This window comes from Blennius ocellaris, assembly GCF_963422515.1.
Source record: "Blennius ocellaris genome assembly, chromosome: 16".
NCBI classification, from domain to species: Eukaryota; Metazoa; Chordata; class Actinopteri; order Blenniiformes; family Blenniidae; genus Blennius; species Blennius ocellaris.
Window position 1 is genome coordinate 3,005,569 of NC_137665.1, and position 18,662 is coordinate 3,024,230.

General features: G+C 47.6%; 1 protein-coding gene across 1 annotated transcript; it reads right to left on the bottom strand.

Moving 5' to 3' along the window:
* Window positions 1-1,267: 1,267 nt before the first annotated feature.
* Window positions 1,268-14,534, bottom strand: evplb (envoplakin b). Its single transcript, XM_080511020.1, has 22 exons — window positions 14,439-14,534; window positions 11,937-12,036; window positions 11,607-11,761; window positions 11,305-11,428; window positions 11,067-11,198; window positions 10,937-10,978; window positions 10,021-10,182; window positions 9,837-9,944; window positions 9,662-9,757; window positions 9,450-9,560; window positions 8,867-9,013; window positions 8,623-8,777; window positions 8,413-8,510; window positions 7,613-7,785; window positions 7,347-7,525; window positions 6,519-6,657; window positions 6,224-6,417; window positions 5,996-6,146; window positions 5,561-5,644; window positions 5,339-5,470; window positions 5,160-5,252; window positions 1,268-5,043 (listed from the first exon to the last, which is right to left on the bottom strand). Exons 1-22 carry the CDS (start codon window positions 14,471-14,473, stop codon window positions 1,531-1,533), a joined length of 6,123 nt encoding a protein of 2,040 aa, XP_080367146.1. The 5' UTR covers window positions 14,474-14,534; the 3' UTR covers window positions 1,268-1,530.
* Between the last annotated feature and the right edge of the window lie 4,128 nt (window positions 14,535-18,662).

Below are 18,662 nucleotides of genomic sequence, written 5' to 3' on the forward strand. Positions count from 1 at the left end.
TGCAGGGCAGCGATGAGGCGGCGCTGACAAATTGTGCAGATGTTCATTGTCAAGGCTTGAAGCGTGAACGATGCAGTCTGGTATTACAGGAGGATAATTATTACCCCCCCTCCCCTGCAATCAGGCAGCCATTAGTCCTTCTATGTTTTATGTGATAAAGTCATAATCTGAGTTAATCAGCCAGTTTTTTCATGCATTTCTGTCGCCACCATTCAGGAAAAGGTGGTGGAGCTTGACTCAATTAGAAAGGCCGCGAGCTCTTGTGGCGTTGGGATCGTCGTCATCGCAGCGTGCTACTTTCAGCGAGGCGACCCGGCCGTCAGGGAACATCCTTCAACTCTCCCCTCTTGGACACGGCGCGGGGCCACCTCAGCCTCCAGACAGGCTCACGCGCCATAATCCCACAAAGTCCCTGCAGACGCCGGGTAATCTGCCCGGCAGACGTCCCAACCCGGACGCCGGAATTCTCCCACATCAGCACCGTTTGGCGCCGCCGCCGCCGCCAGTCGTTTCCCCGCCAATGTCACATTTCCACCATTTCCGTCAAGTTTCGTCTAATTTCCTTTAAAACACGCGGAGTTGAGCTATTTTGTATTGTCTGCATGTTCCTGAAGTCTTAATTGGTCTGTTGATAAGACACACGCCTTAGATCGTTGCCCATATATAGAGTTTGACCCTGTTAACCTCAACACACTGCATGTGAGTCACATTTAATCTCTATTCTTAATCCATCATTTCCAAGCATATGACTCACCAGAGGTTTACAAGCTGTGTGTTTACCGAGCACATGCTGTTGTTTATTTACGGGCAAGAAAAGTAATCGTAGCTTTGTAAAGTATCTTGTTTCTGGAAATGACTGGAGTGTGTGTGTGTGTGTGTGTGTGTGTTATTGCATGGCTTTATCTATTTTTTTTTTTTATTGAAAATATTTAGAAAATTTTAACTGATAGGTTAGAGTGGTGGAAAGTGGTGGAATTTGAATTGAAAAAAACAAAAAGAAAATGTTAGGAAGTCTATAGTAAGACCTCCAAATGGTGAACTATTTAATTTATGTATCTATTTATTTATTTATTGCAGCTTGAAACCATGATAAAAATCAATAAGTTTAAGATAAATATTTGAATCTCTATTAAAATACAGAATTGTAGGAGTAGATTTATTGAAAGGAATCAAATCAAAACTAGAAAATAAGAAGAAATAGCAAATAATTTGCTAAATTAACTTTGTCCATATTTTAAATGACAGAATAAAAGTCAGAATGTGAAACAGGATTTATTAAGTTTATTAGGCACCTTTATTAAAGACTTAACTTCAGAATGCTAAAAAAAAAAAAGGCATATAATAAAATTCCCCTTGTTTTTGCCACAGACCAAATATCATATTGAAACAAACGCAAACCAACATGTACAGTTTCACCAAATATTACATTCCCCCCCGAAAGTTTTCATAATGCTTACATTTATTTTCTCTTCTTTTCTTCATGTATCAGGCTGAGTTATCGTACACCCGTCAGCACGACATGTTGTGTACCTAGTACGAGGAGTTGAAACGGTAGTTTGAGTAGGATGGGGAACTTGCCATGTCGGTGGAGGCTGCAGGAAGTAGGAGGAGCCCTGTGGTCGGGTCTGTGGTGCAGCGATCCATCGCCTGCTTGTAAGAAATCTTCTGTTTTGAGATGGGGTCAACAAAATCTTTGGGGTAGGAAGACTCGTCTTCCAGCTCTTTTGCTGTCGTGCTATCGATCATTTTGGCCGCGAGAGCCTCTTGAAGGGTCAGACGACCTGCTCTGGAGGGGTCAACCAGCCCACCTGTCAGGTGCTGGGCCTCCATGTACCTCTTGGCATTTTCTTGGGGGAGATATCCTTTAGTCGCCGCTTCGCCCACTGCAAGACGCTCTTTGGTCACGGGATCCTCAACCCCGGTGAAGGCTTTCTGGGCGTTCAAAAGCTTATACATGTGGCCTGTGTCAATGAGTCCCTGTTGCGCCGCCTTGTGGACGGAGAGTTTGTCCTTTTTGTTGAGGTCGACAATCCCACCGGAGGCGGCTTGTGCCTCGAGCAGCTTCAGGCCTGTGTCGTCGTCGATGAGTTTGCGCGTGAGCGCGCTTCTCACAGACATGCGGCTCTGAGTGGTCGTGTCAAAGACCCCCGAAATGGGATAAGACTCGTCGACAGACGGAATACTGAGGTTGTTCGAGCTGCCGCTGTGCAGATTGTTCAGGCTGGGATAGGAGGACCTCAGAGGGGAGGGCATGGAGTTCAAGGGAGAGGACGGAAAGAATTTGCTGGGAGACGTTGGGGTCATTGGGGTGAGCTTGGTAGGAGATCTTGGGATGACTGGTGGAAGGTAGGGCTTGTTCACTTCTCCCACGACAAGGAGGGCAAACTCGGAAATGGACATTTTTCCGTCCTTGTAGCGCATGAATTCACTCTGCGTCAAGCGGCCAGCCCTCATGGCATCCTTGACAGAGAACTGCTTCCCACTTTTTCGATCCTGCAAAATTGTTGTGTCTCCATCTGGACCAGCTGAAGTGATCTCTTCCCAGTCGCACTCCAGCTCGGACAGTTTGATGTACTGGTCTCGCTCAATTAGTCCCTGCACGTAGGCCTCATATGGAGACATCGGTTTTCCGGTATCAGGATCTAAGATGGTGATCTTTGTGGACAGATTTGTCTCCCTGGTGTGAGTTTCTGAATGTTCCTCCTTCTTGAAGGTGCTTTGCAGCTCAAGGATGACCCTCTCCCTCTGGTGTATCTTCTCTTTCTCTCGCAGGATCTCCTGTTCCAGCCGCTGGATGTCAGAGGTTATCTTGAGACTTCTCTGTCGAGCCATCTCCGTCCTCTCACTCACCAACTTGGTCTGCTGTTGGAACGTCACAGTGATGCTCTGCCTTTGAATCTCCAGCATTCTGAGCTTCTTGAGCAGGTCGTCCCTCTCATGCTGGAGAGCGTCTTTGTTTGACATGAGAGTGTACTCCTCCTTTGAAGTTATGGTCTTGGACGTCGTCAGGTGAGTAATTCTGATGTTAAGGTTCTGAATTTTGTCTTCCAAGTCGCGTCTGTAATTTCTTTCCTGCGTGACGAGGTCTCTGAGATGCTCCCTTTCAGACTCCACCGCCGGATCTTTCTCCACACGAACGACTTCTCGGTACACGACCTTCTCCGTCGATTTTTCCTTCTCGAGGATTTCTAACTGGAGCCTCAGGTTGCGGATTTCTCTTTCTAGACGGCCGATGTTGGTGCGCTCGTTCTCAAAGTGCGTGCGCAGGCCATCTGTGGCTTTGTCCAGTTTCGGGTCCCTCTCCACTTTCAAGACCTCTTCGATAACAATTTTTTCCTCCACGGGTGCAGGGGTAGTCTCCAGCTCAAGAATGCGGGCCTTTAACTGCCGTAGCTCCGACTCCACCTGGATCTTCTTCTGACGCTCGTCCATCTGAGCCAAGTTGCTCTCCATTTCCTTGTTCAGGCCTCTGAGCTGCCTCACCTCCAGCTCAAGTTTTCTACGAGTTTTCGATTCATCATCCAAGGTCCTGTTCAGCTTTTCGTGCTCCAGGATCTGCGTGGGGTCCTTCTGAAGGCGAACCACCTCCTGCGTCACGATCTTCTCCTCTGGCTTCTGCCTCTCAAGGGTGATGTATTGGTTCTGCAGGTCAAAGAGACACTCCTCCAAACTGCGGCGGTTCTGAATCTCCTCTCTGACATTCCGTCGAAGTCTGTCAGCTTCTTTCTCGAGAAGAGGATCATTCTCATATTTGATGAGCTCTCTGTTAACTAGCTTTGTCTCCACCTTGGATTTTTCTGCTTTCAAGTCATCTCTTTCTTTTCTCAGGTGGACCAGAAGCTCGTAGGTGGTGTCATAGTTTAGCTGCAAACGGGAGACTTGGTTATTCAGCCTTTGTAATTCCCTGATGACCTCCGGACTCTTCTCTTCCTTCACGACCTCCTGGGTCACCTCCTTGAACTCTGTTTTCGGCTTCTGAGCACGCAGTGCGCTCAAACTTGACATGATCATGTTGATTTCCGTCTCGATGTCCGCACGACTCCGGCTGACGTTCTTCAGCTCGTTCTTAAGACGCTTCAGTTCAACCTCGGTTGCGGGGTCGATTCTGTAGATCTCATTGATGACCTCCTTCATGTCCACTCTTTGCTTGATTCTTTCCACCTCGCTGTACCGTAGCTGAAACGTGGTGAGGTCTTTCATCAAGGTGGCGTTCTCATCCTTCTCCTCTTCCAAGGCGATCCGCAGCCTCTTTGATTCGTCCAGCATCTCTGGATCTTGCTGCACTTGCTTCACAACCTTGGAGACAATCTTGGGTTGGATGGTGGGAATGATTCTCTCTAAAGTGTTTATCTCTTTCCTCGTGCTGAAAATGTTGTCGTTAAGTGACTTGCACTGTGACTCCACTTCCGTGATGTCAGTTTTGAAAGTGACGACGGCTTTGAGCATCTGTGGATCTTTCTCAATTTTCGTCACCTCCTTCTTGACAACCTTCTCCCTGATCTTTTGCTGCTGCTGAGACAGGACGGTGTACTCGTTCTTCACGTGAACGGTTTCGGTATCTCTTGTTTGGAACTCCAGCTGCAGCCTCCTTATCTCCTCTTTCATCTTAACTATATTACTGTCGAGCTGCGGATCTCTCTCGTATTCGGTAAACACTTTGGTCACGAGCTTTGGTACGACCAGGCTGAGCTCTTTCTCCAGTTTGATAATCTTCTCATGGATGATCTCTATCTCTGACTGGATTCTTGATCTATTGAATTCTTCATCGTGGATCCGACTTCTAACAGACTTCAATTCCGCCTCCAACTTGGGGTCACGGTAATATTGCACCACCTCTTTCTCCTCCAGCCTCTCCACTCCTTTCCTGGCCTTCAGAGACATAAACCTCTTATGGAAAGTTTCCAGGTCTCTCTCGGCATGTATGCGCCTGGTGACCTCCTCGTCTAAGTCCTTTCTCAGGCTACCAGCTTCCTTTAGGTCATTCTGTTGACTCTGGAGCTGCAGCTGCTGTGAGACAACTATCTGACTTGCTCTATCTTCATTCTGTTAAAAAAGAAAAAAAAAAAAAGGACACAAAAAAAGAAGAGGTTAGTGTTGATTAAAATAAATCTTAACATGTGGAAACTTGACCGTGACTGAAGGACGTTTAAGCGCCATACCCGGCCCATCATGCGTTTTGTCGTCCCGAGTTGACTCAGCAGCTGTTCGTTCTCTGCAGACACCTCTGCGTAAAGGTTCAGAAGATCTTTCTCCTGGAAATTGTCAAAAGAAAGCAGAATCAGTTTCCTTCACTCTCTCTCTCATTTCTATCTGCTGTGATATCTGCATAAGCCCGTACCTTGCGCCGTACGGCCTTCGCCAGAGGTCCGGCTTGACGTTTCAGTGACACCAGCTCCCCGTAAGTGTCATCTTCATCATCATCGTCGTCTCTCAGAGTGCCTTGATAAGCGCTGGACTTGGTTTCATAGTCCTGAAGCGACACACATCAGACACTGAGGGAGCGGGCCCCGCATGACGACAGCCAACCGGCAGGTGCAACGACAGCATTCTCTAAACTCACATTCAGGACGTGTTGCAAGTCACGGGAAAGATCTTGGACCCTGTTGACATCAGCTGCCTTCCTCTTGATGTCCTCCACCACCATCTATGCAAAAATGTGAAGAGAGCAAAGGTGAGTTCCTGCCAGAACTCAATTCTTGACCAGATGTTTAAAAAGAATAAACACTTGATTAACTGAGAGGCTTTTGACCGACGAACAGTCTGAATGAGACAAGGCTTCAACTTCTCAATTAATTTTATACTTGTTTGTATCAACAGGGGCTGGATGCACGAGGTTGATCAGAAAGCAAAATGTCATCGGCGTGAAAAAAAGAGCAAAGTTTGAAATGCAAAGTGCAAAAATTCCATCAGGATACCGACAATGATTTTATTTACTTGAGATCAGTTGTGTCACTGGGAAACGTCCATGCTGGGGGGACTGAATACTTCCACGCACCTTCTGAGACGTCTCCTTGGCCGCTATCTGGGCCACGCCGTCAGAGGGTTTGATCTTGTTGTTCGGCACATTGACGAGGAAGAAATCCAGCGACTGTGCCGCGTTGTTGAAATCTTGATTCTTGTTGGTGGCTTGTTTGATGAGCTCGGCCCTGAAGCGACATTTGTTCAGAACTGCAGTTTGGGCGAACGCTATTGTGCACAGTTTTGTGTGTTTTCCACGACTCACCTCTCCTGGAGCTGCTGATTGATGTTGCTGTATCGGCTATTGAGCTTTTTCACGTCTCTCTCCTGCCGCTGGATGTCGGGGCAGTACTCGTTGAAGCTCTTCTCCAGGGAGCAGCACACCTGCTGCGTCAGGTTCAAGTCTTTTCCCATTTTAGTCAGATCCTCTCGCCTCGAAACCACATTCTTACGCATATCCTGTCCGACAAGGTTGCAGATTTAGAAAGACGACTGCAGCAGGCCGTCGTCGCACTCCAGCATGTCTTCAGGCGTTTTATTGGTGAAGGGAATTAGAGTACCTGCAGCGCCCGGTTGCGACTCTGAAGCGAGTTCGGCTGGTCCAGAATGGTGCGGTCCTTCATCAGCTGCTCCTCGAAGCCAGAGAGGGTCCCATCCACGTTCTTCATCTGCTTCTCCAAGTACATGGAGCTCGTCGCTCTAGTCAAGGAAAGAATGTTCATTATCATTTAATAAACCTTCTGGTTTGATCTCCATGGTCTGTGTTTATTTTTAGTTTAAATTGTATGGTTTTGTTATGATTTCATTTTTAATCACAATTTTTATAAATACGAGTTAAATATATTTCATTACATTTGGTTGTTCCTGTTTTTTTAAATGGATTTTTCCACTTTAGCTATTTTCTTAATTTGCATGTACTTACGACCTTTTGGCTTTATTTATGTTCTGCGTTGTGGTATTAGTTGCAAGACCTAAAACAATGCAACAAATTGAACTTAAATCAACTCTAATGACAACATTTCAACTGAATAACCCATAAAGTGTCTCTCTTAAAGAATAGAAACATTAAAAAAAAAAACTTAACTATTTCAGTTGAGGTTTTCAAACAGAAAAAGAAAGTGTTTTTGTTTGTTTTTCTAAAAGTTACACAACCCATTTCTTTAAATACTTTACGTCTTAAGTGGGATAATCATTAGGTATTACGAGGACGCTATAGTGGGTTGTTTTCAAGAGGAATTTATGAGGTCAGTGAGGTTCACGTTTGATTTGTAGGTAATGAAATCCAATCGGCTTATCTTCAACTTATAGTAAACAAGCAGCGTTGTGCAGGTCTTGTATGAACAGATGTGACATGGAGGCATGAATGTTAATGTGTGAAATCGCCTCACTTCTTGTTGTAAAGGTCCAGAAGTCCGTTGAGGTCGTTGATCTTGTTGTTGGCAGTATTGAGTTTGATGGGCAGCGTCGCAGTGGTGGGTCCCAGCGGTTTCTTGGCCAGAATGGGCTCCATCTCTCGCTGGACGGCCGCCTTCTCCGACTCCAGCTTCCTCACAGCCAGAAGGGATTTCTGCAGGACGGACGTTTTGGGAAGTTTAACACCCAGACGCCGACGTCGGTGCTCGCCGCGAAAGCCTGTTGGTGTTGCCGTTTTCACCTCGTGTTCCTGCAGACGCTCCGCCAGGTCCTGCGTGGCGTTGCGGCTGGAGAGCGGAGTCCTCAGGCGGTTCTGGATCTCCAGTTCTTGTCGCTCCAGAGCCTTGTTGATCCGGTCGATTTCTCCGATGAGCTGCACAGCTTTCGGATCTTCGGGAGGACTTTGAACAGCAACTGAGGAGCGGAAAATAAATTAATACCACAAATAAAACCATTTTTTTGTTTGTTTTTTTTTAAATGCTATGTTCATACTGTTGTTACCATGAGAAACCGTTTTTCTTTCCACAAAAGAGGACTTTTCAAATTGTGTAATACAAAGGCAGATCAATATGTCATCGTTACAGTTTAGTAAAGATAATGCTGTTTTTCTACACCAGGACTAACAAAATAAACTCACTCCCTTTTAATATTTGCCATGGGAATAATGATACAGCCGGTATCAAATAAACATCATTTGATCAGACACCTCCCAGAAGTCGGTGATGGGAGGAAGAAGGCTCTTCGACTTCACATTGTTTGTTGCTGATGATTATATTTAATGAAGCTTATTTTAAGGTAATAAGAATGTGAGATAAATAACTTGCTTCTTTAAATTAGCAGGAAACATTCTCATGTTTCCTTCACAATGTGAATTTGTCTCCACAGAGGGGAAACCACGTCAAATACACTTGTCTTTTCATATGAAACAGCATTTTCAACTCGTCTTATCCGCTTCCGGTTGAAGCGTCAAACCGACGACCTCTGGGGGAGAACAACGGCGTCAAAGGAAAATGTGCCACTATTGAGGAAAGGTTTGGTCACCTGCCCTCTGAGGACGAACCACCTCCACCGCGGGGCTCTTCAGGGAGGTCATCAGCGTGGCTCTGCCTCGTTTCAAATCCGTCAGCTCTTTTTCCAGACTGAAAATACACAACAGTTCCATTACGCCTCAGAATAAGTCATTGCTTGTTTTGTTTTTTAATAAAATGTTTAAAAAAAACAAAAAAACAACATCCTGCCATGATGTTTTACCTGTTGACCTTGTCCAGGGCCTCGGCGTCCGGCGGCGGGATCATGAAACACGCCCCGGGGAGGGTCTTGGTCTCGCCACTCCGGCTCTGCAGCTCCCAGTTCAGATTGTTGGAGTTGGACTTGAGGTTCAGCGTCTCACCGCGTCGCAATACGTCCTTGGAGCCGACAGACGGAGGAGGGGGAGAGTTAACACGGCAACAAATAGACACGCCGTGGCGACTCGGCGGAGCTTCTGGAATCCTACGTCGTCGTCGGTCCAGTCGCAGAGCGCCACCACCGGAGTGGGCTTGGCGGGTTTCACTCTGCGTGACTTCAGTGGCACGATGCTGGTGCTGAGGTCGCGGAGGGCCGCCAGCCGCTGCTCGTTCCTCTTCATGGCCGGCTCGTCCCCCTGGAGGGACGTCGGGGAGACCATGTATGTGTAAATACACTCCGCTTCTTCCAGTAAACTTGCTTTTTGGAAAACCCAAGCAAATACTCTAAAGTAAACACAAGAGCTGCTGAACAACTTAAATATTCATCAAACTAAAACAGAGCCAACGTATTTATTTTCACTTTGTATTTTTAGATTAGACATTCAATTTAAAAAAAAAAAAAAATGTTTCATCCAAGTACCGTTCCCAGAATGACTGGGCACGATGCAAGTATGTTTTTTCAGACTGGGTAGAGTCTGTTGGTTTTTCTCCTCTGAGGACACACTGGAGCCGTCATGTCGACTTGTGTTTGCTCATTTTTTCCAGCTCCAGATCATCTCATTAACTCATTCCAGCTGTAAAAACCAACACATCTGTTCAGCTGGTTGACGGCAGAAAGCAGCAGCGTCGTACCTCCAGAGTCAGCAGGACCTCGGGGTTGCTCTTGTTGCTCACAGATCTTGGATCCATGGTGGACCGAAGTCTGTCCATGGAGTCTGACAGCTGCTCTGCATCCAGCTGGAACTGCAGCAGACAGGGATGTGGGTTTTGGCTTGGTTTTATTTGTGTGTGTGTGTGTGAGAATTATTGGTGATTGAGCCGGTGGGAACTGCCATGACGTTTACCTTCTTGTAATTGTCGATGTTGTTCAGGTGAACCTCCTGTGCCAGACACAGGTTGAGGAACTCTTGCCACTCGGCCTGGACGATGTCTCTGTGTGCCTGGAAAGGAAAAAAAAAAACAAAATCAGCTTCTGACATCATTGGGTGTTACAATAACGAATGACGACTCCTCCGCTACCTTTATCGTCGGGGTGCCGGGGTGTTTTGCTTGCATGAGTTGTTTCCCTTCGTCGTCCAGCTTGTTGACTTCTCTTTCATGTGCGATCAGTCCACCGGTTTTGAATTTCTGGAGACAGGCACAATAACAACGGTCAGAGAAAATGTGGGTTGTCTGTGATTCACCGGGACGTGCGGCGCCTCACCTCGTACTCCATGCGCACTCCTGGGGGGTCGACCATGCGATCGCTCCAGTCCCTCTGAAGGATCCTCTCCTGCTGGCCCGACAGGTAGACCAGCTCCTTGCTGCAGCTCTGCATGTACTCGTACAGAGACGCCAGCTGGCTCCTCCTGCGCTGGGAGCTGTCCTGCACAACACGCAAGATACACAAGACACGCTGTGATACACACCAGAATTACCACTCCGATTAAAGCCAAGGTCGTTTGTTAAAGGTTCAATTAATGTTGAAGGTCGGCGGCTTCTCATATGAAACGGTTAGAAAGTTAGAAAGAGGAGTGGGTCCTGAGAGCAGAGCTCTGGCTTCTTCATAGATCGTTTTTGCTTCTGCTTTAATTAGAACATTATTCATTAGTTTGGTTGGTTGATCTGGTAATTGGTTGGTTGTTTTGTTTGGTCAGGTAATTAATTGTTTGTTTGGTTGGTTGGGTGGTTGGTTGATCTGGTAATTGGTTGGTTGTTTGTTTGGTTGGCTGGGTGGTTGGTTGGTTGGGTGGTCTGGTAATTGGTTGGTTGTTTGTTTGGGTGGTTGGTTGGTTGGTCTGGTAATTGGTTGGTTGTTTGTTTGGTTGGTTGGTCTGGTAATTGGTTGGTTGTTTTGTTTGGTCAGGTAATTAATTGTTTGTTTGGTTGGTTGGTTGGTCAGTCGGTCAGTCGATTGGTCGATCTGCTGCTTGGTCGGTCGGTCGGTCAGTTGTTTGGTTAATTGTTTGGAGACACATCGGTTTTTCAGGTTTTTCAGGGATTTCGTTTTAAATCATTAGACGGAGCTAATACTTGAAATGCTCAGAGTTTTAGCGGTTTGGCCCTGACCCTCCTGAGCGCAACTCCTTCAAACAGCACGTCACAAATATTGAGAGTCAACAGGTGGAGAAACGACTCACAGTGAGGTCGGCATACTTCTTCTTGAGGGCGTCGTACTGCTCCTGAAATGGAGACGCGGGTTAGGGATTGTATCCTGTGTGTGTGTGTGTGTGTGTGTGTGTGTGTGTGTGTGATGTTTTGCGCAGTGACCTGGGAGCCGGCGGTGTTTGGCTGCAGCTGCTTGTTGTACTCCTCGATCTCCTGGTGCAGGATGTTGTGCGCCGCGATCTGCTTCTCCACGTCCGACAGCGAGGGGCCGAACTCGGCCGTCTTCACCTGTTTCTGCACACGGCGGTGGGAAACGGCTCAACGTGGCGCTCTGGAGCTGCTTCACACTTAATAACCCGCAACGAGGTTAAGCTTGTGGAACTCATGTGGGTCAACTGACCAGTTTCTCATCCAACAGGGGGCCCCAGCCGATCTTTGTTTTCAGGCCCAAGTCCTGCTGTTTGGCGTACAGGTCCCTGTAGGTGCCACAGTCCTTCGCCCAGCGCTCATGCAGATTCTTCACACTGCAAACAAGGAAAAAAAAAATTTTTTAAAAACCCAAAACAAAACAAGGAGTTCTGCCTCGGAGGCCAGAGAAAGGGAAATGCGGTAATGACCAGCATGCTCCCGGTGGCATGTTACGTTTCAAGTTTCAAGCGCGTCTGTCCGGCGTGTTTGTGTTTTCATTTGTGACAGACTTACTCTCGCTCGATCTCTTTGGCCTGCGGGTGCTGGAGCTTCTTGGCTCTGTCCACGTCCATGAAAAGCTGCTTGAGCAGCACCTCGGCCTGCGCCAGGATGTCTGCATTCTCCTTCTGATGGACCAGCGGCTCCTTCCTCAACGATCTCTCGGTGTCCTGCAGGGAGACGCAGCACGCCGTGCATTATTTCTTAGCGCTAACCTTCGCTCCTTAAGAAGTTGCATTTCATTTAAGGGACGCCCGGTCTGTTCTCGAGGGCTTTGTGTCGTTAAACAACCGGAATTCTTGTGCTTGAAACGCCTCCAACGTTTGGTGCAGGTGCACTTCTCACCGCTTTCAGCAGCTGCTCTGTCCGCAGGATGTTCTTCTCCACTTGATCTGCATTGTTCTGCATGCGAGCGATCACCGTGGAGAGATCTTTGGCCTGAGTCCTGCACAGAAACGCCAAATACGATGAGGGAAAGTCCCCCACAGCTCTGAGCTGGTAGCCCGAGTCGCGACATGTATTTTCATTTGACAGGATTTACCAAACAAGCGATTTACACATTGTTTTAGCTGAGGTTTAACGACATGTTTGTGCACATACATGCTCTATAATCTCAAACATCACTTAAAGGAACTTCATGACCCCCTCGCGGGTCCCGGTTTCAACGGAACCCATAACCTTCTGCTACTCTAAGCCTCACAGTCATTATGCTATTAAGGCATCAGCACTGAAATGTGTTTAAAGTTAAAGAGCAGATTCTTCGTGTTTAATGACGACCTTTGGAAATATTAGGAAGTCGTTACACGACTTCTCCATCGACAGGCCAAACTATTCAAACAGTGGCACACCCGTGTCGGACTGGAGGGGCCATATTTCATGGGGGTGAGGTGGTGGTGGTGGGGGGTGAGAGGAGTGTCTCCTGCCCCCGCTTTACTTCTCCGATAGCTGTCGTCAGGAATGTCGCCGGGAGTGTTTGCGATAGCGACATTCCTGCAGAGAACTGGAGCCGCGCTGCACCTTCCAGCTCTCGGCTGGTGAACGGCGGCACCGACGACGACGCGCATGGATGACGACAGCCGGGTCGCTGGTTGTGGTTCGTAGTAGGAGTGAGTCGTTTCTGCTCCGCATTCTTATCATTGCTCGCTAAGATGCAATTAGATCGAGAGAGGAAGTGTCATACAAGTATTTAATAGCTTCAATTATAAAACTATTCATGTGTGAGGGATTTTTAGTTTGGTTTTTTTTAATGAGAAGATATAGATTCATTAAGTGAGCAGCATAGCAGATGATGGGGATAATATGTGGGGTGGAAACACTGTTAAGACGCTCTCAGGTGAAAAGTGTGACACTCAGTAATCAGGCAGACACTGCATCCCGGACAGACATAGGAATAAATTAGCGAATAAGAAAATCGAGATGGTCTGATTAGCTCATATGAAAACATGAGAAAGTTCATCATGTTTCATCTGCTGTTTGTTTCAAAGTCACTTATATCAAGATCCTCTTTGTTTTTTGGTTTTTCTGTCATCTTTCACACCATTTTGGTGTTTCTATGTTCACGACACAATGCTGGAGTAACAAACAGTGTGATAAGTGTCTAAGCAGTCAAGATATCAAATTAGAAATGTGTAAATTAAAGAAATTTTTATATTATCGTTTTTGTCATGCAACGATAGCAAAAAGTACTGAGAATCTTCTGATATTAAGCAAAACGATGAGTTTGCGTAAAATTTTGGACAATTTTTACAGACATCATCTCGACTTGCTCACATTCTGCTCAAACCCCTTTCTCACGATTTGTTGGTATTCTAGCGATGAGAATAAAGTTTGTTCTTTGCAGCTTTGTTTGCAGCACCATCCGTTGCAAGTGAGCATTTGTGCACGATGGGAGCAGCACTTTTTGCTCAGACAGTCCCTGCAGAGGTTTTATCACACGGTGTGATTTCCTTCATTTCCCCTGCAGCTCATGTCAGAATCCACCTGAACTCAGTCGGACTAAAAAAAACCAACAAAAAAAAACAATCACTCTTACTGGAGTGTGAAGGAGGAGACCCTGCCCTGCCACTCCTTCGAGCCTTCCTGTCACTCCAGATTGAGTAAAGTCAAGACGCACCCTGCTGAGCGGGGCCTCATAAACGTGTGTGTGTGTGTGTGTGTGTGTGTGTGTGTGTGTGTGTGTGTGTGTGTGTGTGTGTGTGTGTGTGTGTGTGTGTGTGTGTGTGTGTGTGTGTGTGTGTGTGTGTGTGTGTGTGTGTGTGTGTGTGTGTGTGTCGCCCCCCCTCCGGGTGACAGGTCGCAGGGAGAGCAGATAAACACCTGCTGACTCGCTGTCAACCAGGGTTAAACTGGGGTTGTGTAATCTTCTTTTTTTTTGTTGTTTAACAGAGTCCACAGTTTACTGGCCATGTGGAGCAGACGGGAGGCGGCCGTTCTTCTCCACAGCGCCGACAATAAGCCGACTTCCATGATAAACTGTTGCCCTATTGTCTTAATGAGTCACACCGCTGGCGTGGAACGCGGGATTTAACGAGTTGGGCAAACTGAAGACGATACACCCGGTGATCAAACACGGGAATAAAAAAGTAGTGCGGCGAGAGGGATGGGTGAGGTGAGCTCGAACACCCGGGGGGGGGGCACGGAGAGACCGGACAAGTCAAGTTAAAAGAGGGTTTCATTCATCTCGACTGCGCGCCGCGTTGCTTTTGAAACCAAAGTGAATCAAAGTGAACGAGACGCGTCATCGTCCCGACCCCCCGCGGTGAAACGGAAGCGGGGTCGTCGGTGGCAACCGGAGTTTAAACGGGGGGGGGGTGGGGGGGGAACCCCCGACGCAAAGCTTCTACTCACTTGCTCATGTTGACATATTCCTTCTTCTGCGACATCTTGGGACGCCGTTGCTCTCAGATCCTTTCTCTCTCTCTCTGTCTCTCTCCCCCTTTCTCCTCTTTCTCCTCCTCTCAGGTCTCGGCTCGGTTAAAGGAGCGTCCACCTGCCTCGGCTCCTCCCAGGCCGGCAGGTGTGTCGTCACCGAGCGCAGCGGGGGGGGGGCAGTAGACCGGGCGGACCTGTTCTGCTCACCTGAGGCCTCGCGGCGCTCGCCGTTTTTAAATGTCCCCTCATTTTCACATCTGCCCTCTCAGACACGTCGAGCCCACGACCTGATCACTGAGACGCTCAATGAGAAAATCAACGCACACAGACACATTTATCCTTTGAAATAGAATAAGCGTCATAAAGCTCTTTTGCGCCAGATTCTCGGCTCCGCGCGTGGACTTGACGCGACACGACGTTACGAAGCACCGGCGGATCAATTGCGAAAGAATGCGGAATAACGAGTCGGCCGGTGGTTGGATATACGGATCATCGTGACTTCTCCCCGTCAGACGTGACCAAACATCTGATCCGACACTTTGTGGGGCGACGGGGAATAAATATACACAGTTTGGCCTCCTTCCAGTGGACTAGTGGCGCCAGCCGACATTCTAATAAACAGGAGAAGTTAAACGTTAGATTTCATAAAAAAAAAAGAGACTGTATAGGAAGCGGCTAATCTGGCCACGACCTGTCTTTGTGTGCTTTGGGATCGGCGCACTTCAGCCACCCAGAGCGGGTTTGGGCGTCGTGATCTGGGCCTATCAGCTGTTATCAGACACACACACCCTGTCAAATCACCTCCAAGAGTCAAGGTCTAATGGCAGGAATGCAAACTTCACCTCGCTGACAAAGGAAGCACAAGACAACGGATAGAGTGTATGTCCAATGTGTGTGTGTGTGTGTTGAAGGAATGCAGAGTATAGAGCTGGAAGCTGGTTAAAGTGGAACAATGCGACTTCTTCACGCCTCGCCGGGGGAGGAATGGCTCCAGCATGCCGCTCCGGCTCATGCTTGCGGTGGGTGTGTCGGCCGCACGCCCAGTGAGCGGTTACTCCAGAAAACCAGCAGCCACGTACCTGCAGGGCAGAGAGGGAGGAGGAAGAAGAAGAAGAAGTGGAATCCCACAGGGAACACAAAGCACCGGGGGAGTCCTTCACGCCGTCAAAAACTGCGTTTGATATAAAAAAAATAAAAATTTAAAATAAATAAGTAAGTAACGAATGATTAAGATCGTGATACGACAGGGTTTATTCGTGGTCACACACCTGCAGGGAGTTCCTGCTGCAGCCTTCATGCAAGTGTTCGCTTGTTTTGGTGCTTCACAGTGATGTTTGCATTATATTTTGGGGGCTTTTGAAAAAAAAAAAAGAATTGGACTGATTTAAGTGTATGAAGTGACAAAATGCAACTGGAAATCCGATTTGATTTGGTTATTGTGCAAAATGAACTGTACAGATTATTCAGGTGCATAAGGTCAATAAGGATGTATGTATGTGGAAAGTAAAACCAGGGTTGGCCCATTTGCTGCCAAGACATTTGTTGATGTAAAACTCACATAGATTGCAGAGAAATGTAAATTCTGTATATGAAAAACAGGGGCAGAGACTGTTCAGGCCTTCAGGCAGCGCCGCATTATAAACAGATTACTGTGCTGTAGGAATTACTGCGTGGGCTCAGTGGCACTGTTGTTCTCTAAACGCTCTTCCTCCTGTCAGAGGTTCAGTCGTGCACGGAGCGTCGCATTATTTATTTGGAAAAGTTACCAAATCTCTGCTGCAGGGAAAACTGTGTGTCTGCAGAAGCGACTCGCACTTGAACCTGGGATGTTTGTCTCATCGAGTATTAAATAACGCGAGATCAAGTTCTCTTGAGGTTGGATCATTTGGTACTAATTTAGTTTTGACTGCTTGAATGTCTGATTTTAAATCTAGTTTTTAAATCTCATTTCAAGATTTCTTATCAAGTTAAAAACGACTCGCCACACGGACGGATCATTTCACTCGATTTAAGTCAGATCCGTTCTAAATTTAGGGTTTACATCTCGTAGAACGGGTGGAGGCGGCTTGAGACGGGTGGGGGCAGGTGGAGACAGGTGGAGGCAGGTGGAGGCAGGTGGAGACAAGTGGAGGCAGGTGGAGACAGGTGGAGGCAGGTGGAGACAGGTGGAGGAAGGTGGAGACAAGTGGAGGCGGGTGGAGACAGGTGGAGGTGGGTGGAGGAAGGTGGATGCGGGTGGAGGTGGGTGGAGGCGGGTGGAGACAGGTGGAGACAGGTGGATGCGGGTGGAGACGGGTGGAGGTGGGTGGAGACAAGTGGAGGTGGGTGGAGATAGGTGGAGGAAGGTGGAGGCGGGTGGAGACAGGTGGAGGCGGGTGGAGGCAGGTGGATACAGGTGGAGGAGGGTGGAGACGGGTGGAGGAAGGTGGAGACAAGTGGAGGCGGGTGGAGGTGGGTGGAGGAAGGTGGATGCAGGTGGAGACAGGTGGAGGCAGGTGGAGGCGGGTGGAGGCAGGTGGAGACAGGTGGAGACAGGTGGATGCAGGTGGAGACGGGTGGAGGTGGGTGGAGACAGGTGGAGGAAGGTGGAGACAAGTGGAGGCGGGTGGAGACAGGTGGAGGCGGGTGGAGGCAGGTGGATACAGGTGGAGGCGGGTGGAGGCAGGTGGAGACAGGTGGAGGCGGGTGGAGACAGGTGGAGGTGGGTGGAGACAGGTGGAGGTGGGTGGAGACAGGTGGCGAGGGGTGGAGGTGGGTGGAGGCAGGTGGAGGCAGGTGGTGTTGCCTCCACCCCGTCTTAAACGCCACAAATGTGCGAATCTTTCCCAGATAAGCCCATTTTGTCAGTCGGAATCTGAGCCACTCTGCTTCACTAATGTAAACCTTAAACAAGCCTGACGTGTAAAAGGTGCTGTCGGCGACGACAGGGTGCGGCTGTCACCTATCAGAGAGAAAAGAAGAAAAAAATATGTCTGACTCATAAAAACCCTTGGAAGTATTTACACAGAATGCGTTCCTCGCATACTTCAGAGGCCTCGGCTCTGTAAATATGCGAGAAGGCAATTTGAAGCCGCCGCACCCAGAAGTGACTACGAGGAGCTGCGACACGTGAGGCCAAGGGCCACAACCAGCAGGCCCCTCCACCATTGACCCAGAGGAGCAGGGTCCAGAGGGTGGAGGGGGGGGGGGCACCGCCCTGCACATTGTCCCCCCCCCCCCGCTTCAGGACTCCTGCAATACAAATGAAAGGCCTGTGAGCAGGTTTCTAAATAGTTTGAAGATGTTTGTGTATATATTTAATAAATAGATAAATAAAGATAGATAGATAAATAAAAATGTCTTTATTTTCACAAAACCAACCATTACCAAGGAAAACGATAACAATCTCAACATGAAGCCAATTTAAAAAGGAAAATTATGACGCAAAATGCAGCGAAATGTCCAGAAACCTTCTCCAACAGCATTATGCCCATTATTACAAACATTGAAGCTGTTTTATCAACTTCAGTCATTTTATTTGTTTTTCCATATACTTTTTTCTAACAGTTACATCTACTTGCGTTGTTTTCCTTTTTAGCTTCTCTCGTGGGGTTTTAGTCATTTCAGCTGTATTATATTTACTGCATATTCTTAGCCGGGAGATAAAACTTGCTTTGAAATATGTTTCACCTCTTATCTAACCAGCTTCATCAGTCTGTTTTTTTTTTTATTGTATTTAGTTCACCTATTATCTGACTAATTGTGCTGACAGTGGCTTTTGTTATAGTGGAGTACAATTACTGATGCAAAGTGTAGAAACTATATCTCCAACTGGTTGTGTGAGCTAAACGGAGGCTAAAGATGTTACTATTGAATTCATGTTGATGTCATTTGACATGAATTGGACTCATATAAATGTGAGTCAAGCCAAAGTCATGGCCGCGATGTAACTGACATGGGTCAAACTGGTTTTGTAGTGGTCAGTAGTGTTTCCTTTACATTTTCCAAGACATATTCAACAAATTCCATTTGGTTCCATTGACTTAACTTTGTTGACTGCTGCTCCATCCTCTTCTCTCAGAAGACGAAGGTGTAGTGACTTTTTCGCACCACCTGGTGGCATTAAGTGGTATTGCAAGCTTGTATAAGGATAGTGGTTGTTCAAGCCTCTTCTTCCGGTTGTGAAGCCAAGCTGACTATGGCTGAAGGCAGGACAGACCT